Source organism: Archocentrus centrarchus, chromosome 2 (genome assembly GCF_007364275.1).
Source record: "Archocentrus centrarchus isolate MPI-CPG fArcCen1 chromosome 2, fArcCen1, whole genome shotgun sequence".
In the NCBI taxonomy this organism is placed as follows: Eukaryota; Metazoa; Chordata; class Actinopteri; order Cichliformes; family Cichlidae; genus Archocentrus; species Archocentrus centrarchus.
In genome coordinates, this window is record NC_044347.1 from 6965720 (window position 1) to 6988916 (window position 23197).

Here is a 23197-nt window from a genome sequence, read left to right on the forward strand (position 1 = left end):
TCAAATGATACAAAATGCAGCTGCTAGACTTCTAACTCGTTCTAGCAAACGTACACACATTACTCCTATTCTGTTCTCTTTACATTGGCTTCCGGTTAATTTTAGAATTCAATTTAAGATTCTTCTGCTGACATATAAAGCTTTAAATGGACAGGTCCCTGACTATTTATCCCAGTTACTGGTTAAATACATCCCTGCGCGGTGCCTTCGATCAGTAGATCAAAACCTCTTAATTCCCCCACGTACAAGATTAAGGACTAGAGGCGATAGATCTTTTCAAGCTATAGCTCCCAAGCTCTGGAACAAATTGCCCCTCGAACTTCGCCTAGCTGACTCCATCATTTCTTTTAAAAAAACAGTTGAAAACTTTTTTATTCAACCAAGCTTTTCATCAATTACTCTCATTGTAACTTTGTAAATCTGTTGTTTTATTGTTCTTTTCTCTTTTAATGCAAAGGTGTAATTCATTTTTTATATTGACTGTTTGTTCAGCGCTTTGTGACTTTTCTTGTCTGTGAAAGGCGCTCTATAAATAAAGTTTACCTTACCTTACAAACATCCCGGAGCATTTTTAATTCATCAGCAAGACAGTAAGAAAAATTAATCACAATAATTATCAGAAACAACCTCCTTGTGACCGTCCTATAGTACTCATTAAAAAGGATTTACAGCTGCTCACACTTAGACAGATATAAGGAGAAAGTGGGGCCCAGTTTGCCCCTCAACTTGTTGCTTAGACAGATTTAAACTTTTTTGATTTGCATTTTCAGAATCCTACATAGGCAGGATATCCTGAGGCTTGGTCTGCTGGACACATTTATCTCTATCGCCAGTATAAATCAAAAAATGGTATGACGGTATCCTACACATGAACCCTAATGATGGCATTTTAATGAGCTGAGACCCCTGAGCATGAATTTGACTGAGGTTCAACACTGGGTCAGAGCAGAAGACGAGTCTGCTCTGAGAGTGATCTGAGAGGACCTGATTGGCCACATCAGACTGCTGGGGAGGGGCAGCAGAGCTTCTGGGGCCTGAACATCAATAAGAGCAACTCCAACAGACCTCCTCCTACTTTTAGACACACAATATGCATTTATTACAGTGTAGAAAGCAGTTTAGTTGCAAATAAACAGAAGTAGGAATAATAACTTTAAATATCAGCATTGGGGTGATAAAAATCCCAAGAAAATAATCAGCTGTAGTTTGTGGGAAAGAGTTACAAATAAACCCGGAATAACGTTTTTTTATGATTTAAACTTTATTAATTTTCCAAAAAAAATGCCACCAAACAAAGAAACAAACAAAAAACAAGAAAAAGGAAAACCAATTACAGACTAACATAGCTCTGTTTGAATAATAGTTAATTAATGTGAGCATTCCAAAATAAATACCAATCAACTAACAGAAAAATACAAACAGAAAGAAAAAGAGAAAAAAGAAGGGGGGGGGGGGAATACATTGAGATAATATAACATGGCAGTGTCGTCAAAAGCATAAACTTACATTTAAGCTTGGAGTGTCAGCTGTCTTATATATGAAAAATGCCACTTTGTGTTATATTCCTGCAGCTTGTTTAATAATCTATCAGATTCTCTCTCTGATGCTGCAAGCTGGCACAAACAGATACACCAGTGACTTATAGAGGGAGCAGACGGCTTCTTCCACTCACACACTAACAGCCTTCTTCCAACATGATCGCTGTCTGCACCCAGTGCCACAGTGAGGGGGGGTAATTCAGATAAAGGTGAGGGGGCCCCAAGCTGCCACAAAATACAGAGTTTTGACCAACTATTTTCTCCAGAGTCTCATGAACTGATAACCAAAATCCCTGCATTATTGAGCGTTCCCACAACATATGTAGAAGTGTTCCAAAGTCTTCCTGACATTCCCAACATACTGAGGTGTCTGACAGCTCCACCCTGTGCAGTCTGTGTGGTCTCTAGTGTTGTAGTACTCGAGATCGGTCTTGGTCTCGAGACCGGTCTCGAGACCGCTTTTTGATGGTCTCGGTCTTGTCATGGTCTCGACCGCATTTGGTCTCGGTCTTGTCATGGACTCGGACCTTGCGGACTCGGGATTTTATTTCAAGACCAGTCAAGACCACAGCTGTGGAAATATCACTAAATTGCCAGAATACTGTCCAATTTATTTGTTAACATCTTTGCTTTTATTGGATGCAAAACGTACTGATTCAAATCCAACAAATATTGCGCTCCTCTGCCTCTCAAAGGAGCGCACCTCACAGACTCCGCCCCGGCTAGGTCGCTGCTATTATCGCTGCTTACGCCTGTATCATTTCACCGCAGTTTGCAATCTACCACAGAGCACGGACAGTTTCATTCACAGTGTGTACGTTTGATCTCACTATGGTCACGCGTGTGCTGCATAAATCGAAATAACAACCGGCATGAACACGAAGAGAAGTAAGAGGGAAAATGAAGATCAAAGGAAAATTTCAGGCTTCCGATTCAACAAAAAAATCCCAGCATGAAAGGTAAATACCAACCTTCATGTATTTTGATACACAAACTAAAAATTTAATGCAAGTTTTAGGGCTGCAACGATTCTTGGAATAACGCAATTCGGTTATTAAAAATCCTCGACACAAATTTGTTGCTTTGATGTTTCGTTTCAGCTCTGCAGCTCAGGTGTCTCCGTGTAAGCGGAGCATTTCCAAAAAAAACAAAAACGACCCTTTAACACGAGTGGATCGCTGAGATGTTTTTTCACGCCCCCACTTCTCTGTGCTGTGAGTGCGCATGTTTGAATGTGCGCGCGTGTTGTGCAGAGGATGTTAGCTGTTATTTTTTTCTTTACGTCAGCTGTAGCCACCAGAACAGATCTATAACCACAGTGTACTGGGGAAAGGGGGGCTGCCATTAGCACTAGCAATCGTTCGGTGCCCCCCCCCCCCCTTCAGTACAGAGGGGCTCCTTCAAAATGTTTTTATCAACCACCTGATCAGCAACATGAAGAACAGAGAAGTTTGTAGCTGCTCCATCCACCCTGTTTGTTTCACCCAGAGAAACATCTGCAGTACGGAAGTTAAAATAAGCTGATGAATTGTTAAAATGAAAAATTATTTCTTATCCAATTACTTGATTAACTGACGGAGTAATCAATTGAATACTTGATTACTAAAATAATTGATAGTTGCAGCCCTACTTGTATTCAGAAAGCCATAGTCAAACATTAGTTTTCAGCACCAGTAGAGCTATGAGAGGCCTTCAAGAATAAAATACTACAGTTCCCAGCAAGATGATGTCACTTCCTATTGTTGCATTAAAAACGTGATAGTTTATGCTCACAATATGGTGGCTGATATTCAAATGTAGGAAATGCTATTAGCAGCCGAGGAATCTGGATTATGTTTTTGTTGTGTATTTTTTTATGTGATTTCTGCAAACACAGTGGAAGGAAACGGCACTCTGGGACACATTAAATGCTTGATCTATAAATGTAACTTTTCTGGATTATATGCAAAAATGATCATTCTATCGATCTAATAAGGCCTGATTTAGAGTTCTGTATTGATCCTTTGTGTATAACTGAAAATCCTCTCTGAAGCAAACCTGACATGCACCTCGAGAAATGTAACTACATGTCCAAAAAAACTGATTACTGCTTTCTGGTTATGTCTTAGGCCCCATCACTCAATTAACAAGTGGGAGCGGCATTTAGTGGTTAGTATTAGCTTACTAATTAGCATTAGCATTAGTGCTGGGGTGAGAAATATTTCTTGCTAGAACCCGGAAGTTACCATGGCCACCACCAATGGTAACAGCAGAGAAGTAAGTAAGTTGTTTCTCCGCCATTAGTACATTGAGCTAGTGGTGGGCAGATTGATCCTAATATCGATAATATGGATGCCAACGTTGTATTGGTATTGATCAATATCAGTGTAATGAGATCGATACTTTGGCTTCAGTTTCTCTCCTGTATGCAGTGCTGCGGTTTCATTAATGATGCGAGCTGACTGTCTAAGTGTCGCTCCTGTCACAGCACAGAGCACTTTGCTCCTCCCCTCCCCACAGTGTTTTGTTATACTGTCATGTGATGCATAACATATTTTATTTGGGAAAAAAAAGGATTTTGCTATGAAACATTTAAATCAAATTTAAATGTAAATTTGTAGAAAATTAGTGAATGAAGGAACATTTTTTATTAAATTTTTTTATTATACTTTCTGAAAAATCTACCTGGAAAAAAGTTTGCATTTGTTCTTGAGTGATGATTTTGTACACTTAATTTATGAAAAAAAATTCCAGACATCAATGTATGGGGAAAATTGTTTTGTTCTATTGTTTCAGAACAATAACTTTTATTTTGATAAAGTATTTTCTACTTACATATAAACTTTGCCCAATTCTATTCTGGGTTTTAACTAATTAATGATCCAAAGGAAAAAAATCTCAAACCCGTTAAACTTCATGGAAATTCTTCATAATTATTAAAAAGTATTGGTATCAGTATCGGTGATAATGGCCCTGTGTTTACTTTACATAGGATCGATACCAAATTATGAAGTGTTGCACACAACTACATTGAGCAGCATACACCAGGAGTGATTGACAGTGCTAAGACCCTCCTCCTGGCTCTGACTGGTTGTTTTTGACTGGGAGCGGTTCAGGGAGGAGCTCCATTTTTTTCGCAGATTATCGGTCTCATACTGTCTGACATGGTGACAGTTTTAACAAATATGTAAAAACCAGATTTTTTTATAAAGTTACATCCTGCAGCTTTAATCTGTATAAGATTAAAGGCTTTAGTTCTTACTGTTGATGAGTGTTTGCCATTTTTTCAGTTTTACACATTTAGCTATGTGGTTTTGAAAAAGCACCCATTTTTACAAAGGTTGTTGGTTTAAAAACAACACAACTTTATGCATAGTTTATGAAAGGCAGAGAAAAGTTAAGACTATTGTGATGAACTATGAATAATTGTTTTACATTCTGTGATAAATGATGGAAGTCACCCAGGAGTATTAAATAAAGATGGTTATATTTATTTGAGCTGTGAGTGTTTAATATCAGGATGATTTTATGGGAATGCGGATCTTTCAGATCAATTTGAGAAGTGATTTTGATCATGTTTCACATTTTATTGTGTCATGTAGTGTCAGGCACTGGTCTTGGTCTTGTCTCGGTCTCGCCCCCCCTCGGTCTTGGTCTCGACTGGTCTCGGACCCTAAAAGTCTTGGTCTTGTCTCGGTCTCGATACCCTCTGGTCTTGGTCTTGTCTCGGTCTCGGGTTAGGTGGTCTTGACTACAACACTAGTGGTCTCCACTATATTCTGTGCAAAATCTCAGAAAAAAGAGAGAATTAAGTGAATATTTTGTTTTTGAATTCTTAGTAAATTAAGTAGTTTTATTAGTTTATTAATTAATTAGAGTTTTGGATCTGTTTGGTTCTGATTTCTCTGATTAGATTCCAGCATGTTGTGAGTCTTCAGTTGTGTAACATTAGTGAGTCTTTGGTTCCTCTTTTTCCTCCACTGATGAGTGTTTGTGATGATGATGAAGATGATCAGTAGCAGTGTCCTCTGTCCTGTTTGTGTCTCGGTCCTTGTGTTTCTTTGTCTCTGACATTTGTTGGACTTTGTTCTTCTTTGATGTTCTGCATCATTTTTCCTTCATTTCTCCTCCTCTGATTATTTCCACCTGCTCTTAATCATTTCCTCTCTCCTGTTGTCTCAGTGCATTCATAGTCATCTTCCTCTTTGTTCACTTACTTTTGTGTTACCTGTTTTGTCTCTTGTGAGTCACACAGCTGAGTTATCCACTGCAGTCTCACAGAGTGAGTGATCATGTAGCAGCAGTGTGCAGGCGTGTGGAGAGACCCACGACCTTATCTGAGGTCAGGCTGAGGGAGCTCGGAGCTGTGGGTGGAAATGATTTTCCCTCCTTCAGAGTGTCTGTGGATGTGAAGGACAGATTATAGGATCACAGTAATTCCTGCTGTTTATGGTAGACGTGCTGCAGGCTGATAAACACCTGATCTGAGCTCATCTATAACATCTTCCAGATGAATGTAGGAGACTCACAAACACCTGAAAGAGGAAGGAGAGCAGAGACCGTCAGGACTGAACTGAACATGTCTGAGAACTGAGGGCACAAAGTTTGACTAAACAGGATTTTACATGTGCAGACGTGTTTAAAGATGAACACAGTTATTGTGTTTCTGATAACTCGACATGTTTGACTTTGTGTTCTCAGGATGGAGGAACGTCAGGAATGAAAACAATTAGATGAGAGCTCGTTTACTGAGAGTTACTCCTTGAGTCATAATTTAAAAATGATTTATTTATTTAAAATATTTTCTAAAGCCTCTTCTTCAATCTTAGGAAAAATGCTGGTAAGAATAAAGATTATGAACCATCTTCAGCCTCCAAAGAGTTCCAAACGATCACAGCTCCTCACTGAGGTCAAAGTTTAGTCGACCTTTAGTTTCAGGCTGAGTTCGGAGCTCTCTGGGAGATTCTCAGGATGTTTGGGAATACTGACACAGGCCTGGAAAATCCTCTCTTCCTCTCCTCCTGACTCACTCACTCAGCTACTTGTTGGGTTTAGTGTGTAGTCCCACTCACACACTCACTCACACTCTGCATACACACTGATGTGCTGACAGACACACACTCCTCTGTGATTCAAACACTGAGCATCATCTACAGACGGCCTCTCCTCCTCGGTCACAGACTTTGAGCTGTGACAGAGTCAGAAGAAGCTTTCACGTCTTCACACATGTGAACTTTGCCCTCAGACTCAGTGTGAGCAGCTCCAGATTTTTGGATGAACTCTGTTGGACTGAGACACAAAGATCAGTTTGAACACAGACAGTAAAAAGCTGCATTTAGATGAAGGCAGAAGTTGTTAGTGGAGCTCTTCATTCATGTGATTGATGTTCATTAGAGCAACATGTTGTTGTGGCTTCAGACACTTTGGATCTGAATGATTATTTGAATCATGTGGTGGAGCAATTTCCTTCAGTAACTTAAATTCTTGAAATGTTTCTTTTAGACTGTAAAGAGATCAAATCTTTAGAAAAACTCCATTACAGTCCTGCATTCAGGTTATTACTCATGCTCATAGTTTTATTATATCAGGTACATGAAGCTGTTGGCTGTATTTTAATGTTCATGTCATCCTATAATTTTAAAGTTGTGTAGTTAATAGTTTTAAAGCAGAACTATAACTGTGATCAGAGTGAGCTGTAAATATTTCTACATTAGCTCTGAGAACTTCTTCTATCAGCAGTTTCCTGAATCCTCCTCTAAACTCCTGATCTCCTGATCTCTTTATGCAGGTCTGTTGCAGTGTTCATGAATCTCAATGAATTTAGCTTGGAAAGAAAACAGAGAGCAGCTCTTATTCTGAAAATCTGTGTTAAAGTCATATGTGCTGCATTCAGGAGCAACAATGAATCGTCTGTTATAATTTATTACAGAGATTCTCTCCAGAGTTTAGAAGCAGTTTGGATCTCTTTACAAAAGTTAATGACAGCCATCAGACACAATTACTTAGTTCACTTCCTGTTTAGTTAATCAGAGATCTGATATTTAATCAGATGAGTTTCTAATGCGACCTACAGTCTAATGGCAGTTGATGACAGATGATACAGATGTTCCATTTCAGCTGAGAAGGAACATCTGTTACTGTTTGTCTTTCCTGTTGAAAACTAAAGAGGAACAGATGGAGTTAAAGTTTTAACAATTTTAACGCTGATGCTTGAAAACGATTTGTTATATTCACTGAATATTAATGACTGAAGCTTCCAGTCAGCTTCATGGCTCCATCTAATGGACTGAGAGTAGAAGTAGAGCAGCTGATTTCAGCTTCCTCTGCCTCACACTGTCTGACTGCATTCAGCTGCACACATGATGAAAGGAGGATTTCAGTTGATGTGACCATGAATGATGTGTGTTTCCTCTGCAGGTGAAGGTAGAAAGTGTGTGTGAGCTGATGTGAATTCAGCAGCATGGATCAGTGTGAGGACAGAGAGGAGGGAGTCCCTCCCTCTAAAACCACTCTGTGTGGGGAACATGAGAGCCAGACCAAAGCTCAGAGGTGAGATGACCATCTCTAACTGTCCATGACTCTTCTCCATGTCACAGCTCAGCACTCACATCACTGCTGCATCATTATTCACAGGAACCAACCTGAACCTGAACCTGAACCTGAACCTCAACCTGAACCCAGCTGTGTGTCCTTAAAGAGCGACAAGTCAAAGGGTCTTCCTGTTCAGTTTAAATCAGGTGTTCCTCCTCCTGCAGAGAGGTAATGTGTGTCTAAATGTTGTTCCTGACTCAGTGTTTCTGAATAAATTCTCCATCATGTTTAATGTCAGCTCAGCTCTTTTTCACACACATTTCTGTGTTCATATGTGAAGCAGTGTGTGTTGCACAAACACAGCAGTCAGAGTGTAAAGAATGGATGTTGTAGGAGGTGTTTGTGTAGTGAAGAGGCTGAGTGACTGTAGGACTGCAGCTGCTCCAGCAGGGGGCTCCTTTGAGCTGTGCTTCAAACACAGGAGACACCTTTGTGAGTCTGTATTTGATGTCCTGCTGACACGTTTGTCTTCATGAAGGTTTATGGATCATTGTTCTATCCTCACATGTCTGAGGGGCTGTAATGGTTCATACGTTGCTTCCATGTGAGCATGAAGGTTTCAAACAGTAAAAACAGTGGAGTGATTTTCAAATCAGTAACTGTCAGGCAGTCAGTGTAGGGACTTCAAATAGGTGGAACCATTTCTCTCCTTCTGGTCCTCGTAAGCATTCTGGATGCAGTTCTGAATCAGTTCTAGTTTCTATTTCTAACATTTGTAGGTAGAACAGAGAGCAGAATACTGCAGTCAGGCCTTCTAAATGTAGAAGCATGTATTAGTTCCTCTAATACGCAGAGATAGAAAAGATCACACTGATTATTTTTCAGCTAATAAACAGATTGATGGAAGGAAATGCTGAGTCTCCTAAAGACATTTCCAAAGAGTAGCAGGCATTTGTTGAAAGGAAGCAGAGCTCGAATTGATCAGTGCTACTTCCAAACCAAATCATTTCACACAGTGCATTCGATCTATAGTGTTTTAGTGACTCAGAGGAAGTTGTTGAGAACTGGGAGCTCAGCAGTGCAAGCACAGAGAGAGAGACTTACTTACTCCAGGGCGCTTCAGCTGAAAGGAAATCTTTGTGAAGGAGTTGGTGAGAGCTGTTAGGACTAAACCACAGTGAGCTGAAAGCTGTGAACAGCTGCAGACTGAGCTGTAGATTCTCAGTGGGATCACTGAGGGCTAGTAAAGCTTTGCTGCTACAGGGAGTCATCTGCTTCACTCTTCATCCAAACATCACTTCATGGACTTTGAGCTTGTGTTGGTCCCTGTGTGGATGAGAGCTAATTCTTCATGATTCCTTCACAGAGTGGATCAGGAGAGCTCAGAGGTTCCCAGTGGTCAGTCTGCCCAGCAGCATCAAACACAGCTGGACTCCATATTTATGGTTTGTACATGTACAACAACTACTGTTACATCTGTTCTTTCAGTCATCTCCATGCTGCACTTTGTACACCAGTGGATTGCACTGCTCAACATTGTTACCAAAGATGTCTGCTTCACAGAGAAAATGTGCTTTTTCTTATGGATTTTGATCTCTGTCTATAGATGCTCCACAACCATTTTTATTGAACCATGTAGAGCAGCAACAGAGGAAATGCAAAGGAAGTGATCAGAACATTTTGTGTGGATGTCAATATCTTGTAATTACTGAGCAAGTATCTCTATGCTGTCAGCTGGAGCACCACAGTCATATTCATGTGTAATATGTGAGATTTAATTGCTCATTAATTGAAGGTTCCAGACCACTTTAACTCCTGCTTGTACAATATTTTAATATCCTTAAAAACATAAACATGTGTTTTGCCCTTTTATGTCCCCCAAAGGAAATCCTGTGTGAACCCCACAGTTGGTTTGCTCAAGGAAAACACACGTGGAGCCCATGCAGGCTAGTCCATGTGGGGGCTACAACACATTTGACCTTTATAGTCCAAATGAGGGTTTTCTATGGGCAACCCATAGAAAACACATACAGGGGCCCTAAAAGGCAAAACTGTTCTAGGCACTACCCCAGAGTTCACCCACACCTACCCACTGTGCCTGCATGGGAATATTTGCTGGATCATTATTTATAACAACTAAGCATCATTTTTAATCTCAGTGGCCTAAAATGAGTGAAGTTTGACTGCATTTATTTTAGAAACATCTTTGCTGTAGACCAGTAGATTCTCATTGTGATCTGATGTTTGGCTCTATGATTCAGTCTGATTGGGTCGTTCATATAGTATTCTGTTCCAGATGCTGGAGGACAACATCATCACTTTTGTGAAGAACGAACTGAAGAAGATCCAGAAGGTTCTGAGTCCAGATTACCCAGAATGCTTAGAGAGTCATGGGGAGGGTGACACGGCCTTGGAGGGTGAGGATAAAGAGCAGAAGAGAAGCAGAGAGGCTTTTGTGAAGATCACACTGCACTTCCTGAGGAGAATGAAGCAGGAGGAGCTGGCTGACCATCTGCAGAGCAGTAAGAGGATTTCTCTGAAGATTTAAGCTGCTGCAAGAAATAAAATATTTACTAATGTCTCAACAGATGGACCAACATGTTGGCCTACTTAATATATAATAATTAATTTTAATAGCTTATTATTGCATTTTCAGAATACGTTGCTCCACTCTGTCAACAAGAACTTAAATCTGCTCTGAAGAAGAAGTTCCAGTGTGTGTTTGAGGGCATCGCTAAAGCAGGAAACCCAACCCTTCTGAATCAGATCTACACAGAGCTCTACATCACAGAGGGAGGGGCTGCAGAGGTCAATGATGAACATGAGGTCAGACAGATTGAAACAGCATCCAGGAGACCAGACAGACCAGAAACAACAATCAGACAAGAAGACATCTTTAAAGGCTCACCTGGAAGAGATGAACCAATCAGAACAGTGCTGACAAAGGGAGTGGCTGGCATTGGGAAAACAGTCTTAACACAGAAGTTCACTCTGGACTGGGCTGAAGACAAAGCCAACCAGGACATCCAGTTCATGTTTCCATTCACTTTCAGAGAGCTGAATGTGCTGAAAGTGAAAAAGTTCAGCTTGGTGGAACTTGTTCATCACTTCTTTACTGAAACCAAAGAAGCAGGAATCTGCAGCTTTGAAGACTTCCAGGTTGTGTTCATCTTTGATGGTCTGGATGAGTGTCGACTTCCTCTGGACTTCCACAACACTGAGATCCTGACTGATGTTACAGAGTCCACCTCAGTGGATGTGCTGCTGACAAACCTCATCAGGGGGAACCTGCTTCCCTCTGCTCACCTCTGGATAACCACACGACCTGCAGCAGCCAATCAGATCCCTGCTCAGTGTGTTGACATGGTGACAGAGGTCAGAGGGTTCACTGACCCACAGAAGGAGGAGTACTTCAGCAAGAGATTCAGAGATGAGGAGCAGGCCAGCAGGATCATCTCCCACATCAAGACATCACGAAGCCTCCACATCATGTGCCACATCCCAGTCTTCTGCTGGATCACTGCTACAGTTCTGGAGGATGTGCTGAAAACCAGAGAGAGAGGAGAGCTGCCCAAGACCCTGACTGAGATGTACACCCACTTCCTGGTGGTTCAAGCCAAAGTGAAGAAGGTCAAGTATGATGGGGGAACTGAGACAGAGCCACACTGGAGTCCAGAGAGCAGGAAGATGATTGAGTCTCTGGGAAAACTGGCTTTTGATCAGCTGCAGAAAGGAAACCTGATCTTCTATGAATCAGACCTGACAGAGTGTGGCATCGATATCAGAGCAGCCTCAGTGTACTCAGGAGTGTTCACACAGATCTTTATAGAGGAGAGAGGGCTGTACCAGGACAAGGTGTTCTGCTTCATCCATCTGAGTGTTCAGGAGTTTCTGGCTGCTCTTCATGTCCATCTGACCTTCATCATCTCTGGAGTCAATCTGCTGGAAAAACAACAATCAACCTCCATATGGTTTACATTATGGTCTACATTATTTAAAAAATCTAAATTACAATCTTTGCACCAGAGTGCTGTGAACAAGGCCTTACAAAGTCCAAATGGACACCTGGACTTGTTCCTCCGCTTCCTCCTGGGTCTTTCACTGCAGACCAATCAGACTCTCCTACGAGGTCTGCTGACACAGACAGGAAGTAGCTCACAGACCAATCAGGAAACAGTCCAGTACATGAAGGAGAAGCTCAATGAGAATCTGTCTGCAGAGAAAAGCATCAACCTTTTCCACTGTCTGAATGAACTGAATGATCGTTCTCTAGTGGAGGAGATCCAACAGTCCCTGAGTTCAGGAAGTCTCTCCACAGATAAACTGTCTCCTGCTCAGTGGTCAGCTCTGGTCTTCATCTTACTGTCATCAGAAGAAGATCTGGATGTGTTTGACCTGAAGAAATACTCTGCTTCAGAGGAGGCTCTGCTGAGGCTGCTGCCAGTGGTCAAAGCCTCCAACAAAGCTCTGTAAGTTATCACAAAGCTTTATGCATTAAAGACACTTTAAAGGAAATCACTTATTTCTTTTTTCTTCTAATGATCCATATAGTTGGATATTTGTCACATTTGTCACATTTAAATATTTCAGATATTTCAGATAATCAAATTTTAATAATTTAACAGCTGTAAATATCACACATGTAATTTTCAGATAATTGAGTTGATTCATTGAGGGATTTTTGTTTTCTCTTGGGCCTGTCATGTCTGGCAGTTTTTACAATCAGAATGATGATCCGAATGCATCATTGTACCAAATATATTTGCTTTTACAAGAAGAGCTCTATAAGTTTTCTAAAGGTTATTCTTGTTAATGTTTGCATTTTATTTTTACTCTTGCCAGATCTGACAGGCAGGAAGAAAAAAACAGAAAGAAGCCAAAATAAAAAAGGACAGAACAGAGAAAGAAATAATAATAATAGAAGATAGATAGATCCACATACACACACATTCACCTTTATATACATGCATATACACATACAGTCGGGCTGTTGTTTGTAGTAATGTGTGTTTGCCTCTGTCATGGAACATACTGAATAATGAGGGCAAAAAGCTGCAACCACCCCCATCCGGATCCAGAAGCAAGTAGGAAAAGACCCACGGGACCCAGGCCATCCTCGGCCCACCAGGAGCTCAGAAGACCCGATGCCACACATCCCAATGGCAACCATGCACACACACTAGAGGAGGAAGGAGGGAGACCCCAGACGGAGCCCCCGCAGTCAACAGGCAAGAGCCCAGAGAGCCAGAGGCAATGAGCAGCCTATTTAAATTATTATTGTCCCTTAATTGTTTAAATCATCATTTTTAATATAAATCCCAGCTTGCCCTGCAGGCAGCCTTTGTCCTCTGAGCTCAGGTCCTCTACCAGAGGTCTGGGAGCTTGAGGGTCCTGCACAGTATCTTAGCTGTTCCCAAGACTGCCCTCTTCTGGACAGAGATCTCATTTGTCATTCCTGGATCTTCTAGAGCCATTCTCCCAGTTTAGGGGTCACTGCTCCGAGCGTTCCGATTACCATGGGGAAAAATGTTACCTTCACCTTCCACGTCCTTTCTAGCTCTTCTCTGAGCCCTTGGTATGGTTTTGAGCTTCTCATGTTCACTTGCCTCTCTTGGTATTGCAACGTCTATCACAACAGCTTTCTTCCTCTGTTTGTCCACCACTGCTATGTCCGGTTGATCAGCCATCACAAGTTTGTCTGTCAGTATCTGGAAGTCCCACACAATCTTAGCTCTGTTATTCTCGACCACCATTGGTGGTAAATTCGTGGATCTTTGTTGTTTCATCCAGGACAGTGGTTCTGACACTAGTCCTTGGCCTTCTTCCTTCCGCTTAGCATACAGTCTCAGGGTGCTGGATTTGGGGTGAAACCCTCCAAGGTAAGGAGCTTTCTCATCTTAACATCAGTGGCCATTTCGTAGTTGGTATCCATAGCCTGTTTTGTCAGTGATCTGGCTGAGGGGATTCAGGCCTATGCAGAACAGCAGTGGTGCAATTGGTTTGAAATTTGCCTCCAGTGTTGTTCTCCACATTCCCAATAAGTTCCTAATGAAAGCTCTTAGTGTCCTGTTGATTTTGTAGAGTTCTAGGCATTCCAGGTCCATTTGTGTGACATTGAGTCAAAGGCTTTCTTGCAATCATCCCAGGCAGTGCACAGGTTGGTCAGCCTGGTCTTACAGTCTTGAGTGACTGCTCTGTTTACCAGTAGGTGGTGTTTTGCTCCTCTGGTATCTCTGTCAATTCCTTCCTGGGCCCCGCTTATACATTGAGCCACGTGCCTGCTCATCTTAGCTGCTATGATGCCTGAGAGGAGTTTCCATGTTGTACTGAGGCAGGTTATTGGCCGGTAGTTGGATTTGATCAGTCCCTTCTGGGGGTCTTTGGGAATCAGGACCATATGGCCTTCAGATGCTCATGGAGTGTAGTTAGCTTCTTTAGCCAGAAGGTGTGTATCATGTCAGGACCTGGTGCTGTCCAGCTCAGTGAGACTCTTTCTTGGATGTCTGCCATTGTGTTGGTTACTGGAACCTGTTCAGGGAGGTTGCTGTGGTCTTCTCTTAGATCCACTAACCACTGAGTATTGGTGTTGTGTGACGCATCCTTCTCCCATATGCTCTTCCAGTATTGCTGCATCTCCAGTCTTGGTGGGGGGGTGCTGTTCTCATATTGTCCCTACTGAGAGTAAACCTTGGATGGTTCAGTGGAGAACATTAAATATATATTGATGATCATGCAAATGTGACAAATATGTAACAAACTAAGACATCATTAAGGGGGCAAATATGTTTTCACAGCACTGCATTAGGTTTCAGCAATTTGCTTCATAGCTCCAGTTGTCCTATTGCTCCTCTGTGGCATCACTGCCTTCCAACAGGAGCCTGTAATTATGGTGCTGCTATCCACCCTCCTTATCATACAAAAAAAAAATGAAACACAAACAGGCACATTGTGAGTTTGTTTCTCACTTCCAGGATGAAGAAGCATTTGCATGTTGACAAACACCACTGTCTGATTCATCCTCTTAATTTCTGAACATACATTGACTGGATGTCAGCTGAACAGATATAATGTTGTTTATTTATGACGTCGACCAACTTTTCAGCTTAGACAGACAGTTCTGTTATATCATCCAGGTAGTTTTTTTCTGTGTGAAATATCTCTCCTCTCTCTGCACTCTTCACTGTTCCTCCCCAACACAGCAGGAAACAAGTTAAGGAGATGAGATAAAGTAACATCTGTGGATGGACAGTTACATTAATCATCAATTAAAAACAAAAAAAACACAAAAAACAAAACAGTCCAACAGTCAGAAATATGCTCCTCCTATTTATTCTCATATCTGATGAGAACTACGATGGATCAGTGTCACTCCACACACACACACACACACACACAAAGTATGGATGCTCAGACATGTCTGTGTTGCAATTTTGGTTATTTGTGGACGATGCAAAACTGTAGCAAAGCAGATTTAATTGATTATGACTCTCAGAATAATGATAATATCAATTTAGTGCATTAATGGGGAAATTAGATTAAAAGATTGGTGAGCTATTGCCCGTCACTTTGACCATTGTTGACACCATCATCCATCAGGACAACCCTGCACTATATGTTATATCTCCTCAGGCTGAGCAGCTGTGATCTGTCAGAGAGAAGCTGGGAAGCTCTGTCCTCCTCTCTTCAACTAGAAGACTGTGAGCTGACAGAGCTAGACCTGAGTAACAACAACCTGCAGGACTCAGGATTGAAGCTGCTGCTTGCTGGATTGGAGAGTCCCCGCTGTAAACTGGAGACACTCAGGTCAGATCATGTGGTTTGTGATTTGATTTGAGATCTTTTTACCAAATTCTTGCTACATTTAATTTATATCCTGACATGTCCTTACTTGTAAATCTCTTTCATATTCATGCGACTTGTGTTAATGTTACTGTCCTATTATAAGTGAAACTGTAATAATTAGGGGTGGGACTTTAACGCGTTAATTTTGATTAAGTAACTATGGGGAAAATAACGAATTAAAAAATTTAAAGCATTTTAATCACACTTTGCACAGTGGAACGTTTCTCAGTCCACGAGTTCCAGGCATACAGATTATATCGATGAACACTGTGATGAGCATGATGAGCTATGTGAAATTCAGGGGCCGCATCCTGCGAAGGCTGCATCCTCTCTGTCCTCGCTGTTTAACCAGTTGCTTTTCCACAGCTGTGTAAAAGCAGCTGGTTAAACGGCAAACAAACTTTTGCTCCTTTTTGTGGTTTAATTTTAAATCTTTAATTCAAAATAAGCTGTTAAAACAAGCATAACACATTTCAACATCAAGGAATACAGCTGAGCTAATGATTAATTTCCAACTATATTAAGTGAGACATTAATGTTGAATAAAACTATCCAGTTATGATGCTTAACTTTAATTTCAGGAGTTTGCTTATCACAGGAGCACTTCCACCCTTCATTGGTCTGTGTAGTAAACTGGTGGGAAGATAAACAAAATTTTGAAGTTTAAGCTTATGTATATTGATTCATTCATCAACCAAACTTAAATGAATACTTCTCATTTTAAATATTGAAATGTGATTAATTTCAATTAATTAATTAGAAAGCTCCTAATTAATTAGAATAATCTTTTTAATCGAGTCCCACCCCAACAAATAATATTAATTATTTGGGGAAAAACAAACATTTGAGAGGAACCTGTGTATTCAGACTCAGAGCTTTAGCTGTGAAGCAGACCTTTAATGTGCTCCTCCTCATCAAACATCATCATCATCATCATCATCAGTCTGTCACTCATCTGCATCATCATCCACTCTGCTTCACTCCCAGCAGCTGAAAACAGTCAGACAGCTGCAGCACAAGGTTCAGTTAGCTTTGCTCAACAATAGAAAGAAATGTGCTCCAAAGAGATACTTTTACTTTCTTACTCTGAGTACATTTCACAGCCTGTACTTTTACTTGAGTAAAAGTGAAAAAGTACAGGCTACTCTGGTAGAGGTACTTCAACCTTTTCCAGAGTATTTTTTAACACAAGTACTTTTTAAGAACAGAATGTCAGTACTTTTGTAAATGCAGTGAACTTTGCTGCATTGAAGAGAATTGTGGAGTATTAATTGTTACCTTATTTTAATATATATGCGAAACATATGATTTGGACCTGTGAATTACAGTGTGAAAAATCAATATAAGCCATGTCTCCACACACTTATACATTATTTCTATCCCATATTATATTTCACTTAAGCCCCTTACAAAGCTACAGTACAGTGGACAGTTTATGTGTTCACCAATGATCTGTGATATTAGAAAATTTGGTATTGAACTGTGTGGTTTCTTGATCCATGATGACCATGATGTTGTGTTTGAAGGAATTCTTGGTTACACAGTCTTTATAGAATAAAAGAAGGCCAATGATCTTCTGCACACTGAACAAAGAAACTTACAGCCTTATATATGCTTTAACATCTGGTACTCATGTTGTCACACATAGACTGGTTTCTACCAGTTTTCTTGGAGGGGCTCAGAGACCCCCAATTTTACAACTTTCCTTTTTTTGGTGAAGTTAAACAGTGAAGATGAGCTCCCAAACTGAGAGTTCCCTTGCTGGAATTTTCTTACACCTTTAGGAGACAACATGAATGCAGTTTCACATTCAGACACTACAACTGATACCAAGTAAACACAACACAACTTTTAAAGGAACCTTCTGTACTTTTATCATATAGAGCAGATGTCCAGCCATCAGTTTGTGCCCTGAAGCTCTGCTTACTTGTGTTATGCAGCAGGACAATGATCCAAAACACACCAGCAAGTCCACCTCTGATTGGCTAAAACAAAGTCCTGCTGAGATGCTTTGGCCTTAAACAGGCCGTTCATGCTGGAAAACCCTCCAATGTGGCTGAATTAAAACTATTCTGTAAAGAAGAGTGGACCTAAAGTCCTCCACAGTGATGTGAGAGACTCGTCAGAAACGTGATTGCTGCCAAGGGTGACACAACCAGTTATTTGTCAGGGTTGCTGCTGAGGCCGGCAAGGCAGAGGACCCCAATGCAGGACTCAAAGGCGAGAGCTAACTTTATACTCCAGCTTTATTAACAGGAACCCAGAATGTAACAGAGCTGGTCAGGAGCCAGCAGTACATAACTCAAAAAAAACAAACAAAAAAAACCAGTCAAATTTGGCTAGACTTCAACATGAACTTAAGGCATAAGACACATAGCAGGGAAACAAACTACAATATGACAAGGAACAAAGGGAAACACAGACACTGTATCCACAGAGGGACAATCAGGGAACAGGTAACAGGTGAGGAGCACAGCTGAACATAATTACAGAGATGAGACGAAGACATGAGAAACAAACAGACACAGGAACACCGACAGAACAGGAGGACATGGAAACATAGGAGGAGTGGGAATCACAACATAACTAAACAATAATCAAGAACAAATCTCAAATAACTAAAGTAAGATCTAAAAATGCAAACTGCAAACCCATCATAAAACTAGAGCAACAACAAACTAAGAAACACAACGAGGGAAATGAAACACTTCAATTACAAAAACACAAAACCCTGGACAAACAGACCAGGACTGTGACATCATTAGTTTTAGGGGGCAGTTACTTTTTGACACAGGGACAGGTAGGTTTGGATAGTTTTAATGAATGAATGAAATCATCATTTAAAAACTGCATTTTGTATTTACTCAGGTTATCTTTGTCTAATATTAAAACTAGTTTGATCTGAAACATGTACAGTTGTGTTCAAAGTAATAGCAGTCCAACATGAGTAACCAGATCAATCAATATTTTTGGTAGGAATCATATTACTACATGGCAAATAATTTACCAGTAGGTGTAGTAGAGTCATAGAAAACCAACAGACCCAACAGTCATGAGATGCTCCTGAGTCTGTGTAATTGAATAATTAATTGAAAGGGGCGTGTTCAAAATAATAGCAGTGTAGAGTCCAATCAGTGCGGTCATTCATTCTGTGAAAAAACAGACGTCAATCAGGTGGTCCTTATTTAAGGATGACGCCAACACATGTTGTACATGTATTTCTCACTGAAAACCTGAGAAAAATGGGCCGTTCCAGACATTGTTCAAAAGAACAGCATTCTTTAAAATGTTGATTGGAGAGGGGAAAACATATAAAGAAGTGCAGAAAACGATAGGCTGCTCGGCTAAAATGATCTCCAGTGCTCTAAAATGGAAAGCAAAGCCAGAGAGATGTTGACAAAAACAGAAGACTACCATTCAAATGGATGGAAGAATAGCCAGGATGGGAAAGACTCAGCCAATGATCAGCTCCAGGGTGATCAGAGACAGTCTGATGTTACCTGTGAGTCCTGTGACAATTAGAAGACACCTGTGTGAAGCTAATCTGCCGGCAAGAAGTCCCACTGTGGAAAAAAAAGGCATGTACTGAAGAGGTTACAATTTGCCAAAGAACACATCGACTGGCCTGTAGAGAAATGTAGAAACATTTTGTGGACTGATGAAAGTCAGATTGTTCTTTTTGGGTCAGAGGGCCGCAGAAAGTTTGTCCCCTAAACACTGAATTCAAGCCACAGTACACAGTGAAGCATGTTGGTGCGAGCATCATGATATGGGGATGTTTCTCTTACTGTGGTGTCGGGCCTATTTATCGCATACCAGGGATCATGGATCAGTTTGCATATATCAAAATCCTTGAAAAGGTCATGCTGCCTTATGCTGAAGAGGAAATGCCCTTGAAATGGGTGTTTCAACAAGACAAAGACCCCAAACACACCAGTAAGCGAGCAGCATCTTGGTTCCAGACCAACAAAATTAAAGTTATGGAGTGGTCAGCCCAATCCCCGGACCTTAATCCAACAGAAAACTTGTGACATTAAAAATGCTGTTATTGAGGCAAAGCCAAGAAATGCAGAGGAATTGTGGAAAGTTGTCAAACTGGGCTGGAATACCTGTTCACAGGTGCCAGAAGTTGGTCGACTCCATACAACACAGATGTGAAGGAGTTCTCAGAAACAGTGGTTATGGAGCTAAAACTAGTTTAGTGATTCACAGGAATGCTAATTCCTAAAGATCTTTCAGTTCATAAAGTGAATATTTGAGTTCATAAAGAAAAATGCAGACACTGCTATTTTTTTGAACAGCCCAACATTAATTTTTCTTCATTTCCTGTAAAGTAACTGGAAAAATTATAGATTTTTCTTCATGTTTTGATTTAGAATATAATGTGCAGTGTCCACAATGCCGGTAAATAAAAACAATTTAAGGATTCCGAGCTTTACTCGTGCTTTTAAATGCACTGCTATTATTTTGAACACAACTGTAAGTGTAATAATAGTTGTTAAAGTACAGCTGAAGAAGAACATTCATGCACATCAGATTGACTTCCCTGTGCTTCAGTTTCTTTGTAATGACATTCACTGAAGTTACTCATGCTCTTCCTGGCAATGTATTAATATCTGTCACCCTACACTATGCAACAAGTTGCTGGTTATCATGGGAAGTCATTGATGTGATTGTGTTTCCTTGTACTTGTTCAGTACTTCCCTGTATCACACAGCCTGCCTAAACAGGCTCTACTGCACTTCTTATTTTCATCCTCACACTCAGGTCAGTACAGCTCATCTTCCTAACTTCATACTTTCTCATTCATTACACTGATTATAATTATATATAATCATAATTATAGATGATTAACTATTAGCAAAAGACCTGAGAAAGACCTCCTGTTCATGTCATTACTGCACTTCATTCACAATCATTACAGAATGATTCTTCTCACTTATTCTGTTACATTTATAATACTGCATTTCAAGCAAAATTACCATTAGCAGAATCACATATGTATATATTATGAATAACATACTTTAATCACTAACATGAGCTACCTGGATATTCTTGTCCTCTCTGAAAGGCCTCTGTCTCTGTGCTGAGGGTCTGGATGTGTCTGAGGGATTTCCCTCTGCCTCTTTTATTTTTATTATTATAAATGTGTTTGTATTAATTTGTGGTGTTGCCACAGTAAACAATATCTTTATACATACAGCAGATTTCAGTCTTTTCATTTACAGCTGTAAAATATCTCCACAGGATGCTCCTTTTCACTTACTGCAGCCTACATGTGTATGCTCAGTGCTGCTGAGTCATGTGATGGCACAGCAACAAATCACAGAAGAGCAGAGGTTGAGGGGGAGGAGCAAAGTGTGCGAGGAATGGTGTTTGTATAGATGTTGATTGTTTGATGAAGCAGGAGCAATGGAGTATTGAATGTAGTATCAATTCTATCACCCCAGTATTAATCTGATACCAATACCATCATTGATATCAACTATCACTTTAGGATTGATCAACCCACTAGTAGAGCTCCAATTAAATTAAAATATAAATTAATGTTACTTAAGAAGACTAATCCTTTACTAATTTTTTTGTTATTATTGTCTTTTCAGACTGAGTCTCTGTGACCTCTCAGAGAGAAGCTGTGAAACTCTGTCCTCAGTTCTCAGCTCCCAGTCCTCTAGTCTGAGAGAGCTGGACCTGAGTAACAATGACCTGAAGGACTCAGGAGTGAAAGCTTTATCTTCTGGACTGGATAATCCACATTGTAAACTGGAAACACTCAGGTCAGCATTCTTCAAATGTTCAACAGATGACTAAAATCTGGTTTCCGTTAGTGTCTAACTGATGCAGGACTGTGTCTGCTGTGATTTGTCAAACTATCTAAACTAGTGATGTGCTGTTCGCTAAAGAGCCGGCTCTAAGAGCCGATGCTTGGTAGTGAATCAGAAAAGCTGGTTCCCATTGAATGAGAGCAGGATCCCCAATTTCTCATTAGCTCTGCTCACAAACCCGAGGACAGGGACAGAACTGATGGGCACACCATGGAGCCAATCACACAGGGGGACATGGGATTATACCATTATGTTAAAGCAGAGGGGGAGATAGATAGCCGTGCAAAAACACATGAATATGACTGATACATGTTAAAGAAGCAGGATTTGTTGCAATATAAGGAAATTGGAAATAGCAGAGCAGAGTGCCGTAAATTGAAAATTAGAATTAGAGCAGGTTCCACCACAAACCTGCACCGACATAAGAACTGTCCATCCCTCGGTGCAGTTGGAGGAGAGAGGGCAAGCTAGGTCTCCATACTGACCCTGGTGAGTCTGGTCCCGAACAAAAAACAACTGTTGCTGCATCCACCGCCCTCCCCAAAACTGCAACTATAACCTGTCCTACTGCAACACAAAGCAAAATAAGTCAGTGTGTTTGGTTGTCCTGTGTTCCATTAAAAGTTTATTTAAAATGTTTAAAAAAAATTGAGTTTTTGTAACAGGAAGAATGCACAAAATCAAGCAGTTATAAAGTTTATTATAAAAAGACTGAAGGCAAAAGGGCTTCTCAGCACACAAACTATTCATTTTTGCTTATTTAGGCTAAAATACAAGGCTACAAATGCTAACAAGTAAAGAGCCGGCTCTTCTTTGGGAGCCGAGCATAAAGAGCCGACTCTCTGAAAAGAATCAAACTCCCCATCACTAATGTAATTTGTAGCAGTTTTTTTTTCTCTGCTCGAAGAATTTTTTGTTTTTTGAGTTTCTTTATTTTAAAGATTTCTTTAAATCAGCTCCTGAGCCTTGAATCTGGACTGAAATGCTTTCAGTGTTTTTTCTAAATTGCCTGATGGATCTGATCAAAAAGCAAAAACATACAAAGAACAAAGTGTTGATTTGCTCACCATGGTGAAATCCTGTTTTCTGCAGTTTGTTCTTATCAGGGTTATTCTAGTTAACGAAGACGAATGAAATAAGGAAAACTGAAATTAAAAAATCATTGTTGTTAACTGACTCCTTTGACTACGATAGCACAGATAGAAGCGAGTGTCTTGTTGTGGATGATGAAAAATGTGTGCAACACTTCTCAGTCAGGAAAAAACCACCAACATCAAAGTCCACCTGAGAAGCGCACACAAGGCAGCTACACAAACCGCTCTGATCCTACGAGGTAACCTGGCGTGCACCTCTGGAGAAACGTGACTACTCGTCCACGCAGCCCACAACATTGTGATTAACCTGTTTAGTCCTTGTGCGTTTCCGGGTACTTTATCAGTGAGAGAATAACAATCAGGAATAATAATCAAAGATCAATATAAG

At 40.5% G+C, this 23197-nt stretch overlaps 1 protein-coding gene across 1 annotated transcript in view; it reads left to right on the forward strand.

Moving 5' to 3' along the window:
- LOC115798479 (uncharacterized) overlaps nucleotides 1-23197 on the forward strand; it is a 214761-nt gene that overhangs the window by 10054 nt on the left and 181510 nt on the right. Inside the window, exons 2-8 of the mRNA XM_030755332.1 lie at nucleotides 8013-8066; nucleotides 8151-8276; nucleotides 9415-9493; nucleotides 10345-10570; nucleotides 10705-12517; nucleotides 15678-15851; nucleotides 21494-21667. Of these exons, the coding sequence (XP_030611192.1) occupies nucleotides 8013-8066; nucleotides 8151-8276; nucleotides 9415-9493; nucleotides 10345-10570; nucleotides 10705-12517; nucleotides 15678-15851; nucleotides 21494-21667 (2646 nt within the window). The remainder of the gene's footprint in view (nucleotides 1-8012; nucleotides 8067-8150; nucleotides 8277-9414; nucleotides 9494-10344; nucleotides 10571-10704; nucleotides 12518-15677; nucleotides 15852-21493; nucleotides 21668-23197) is intronic.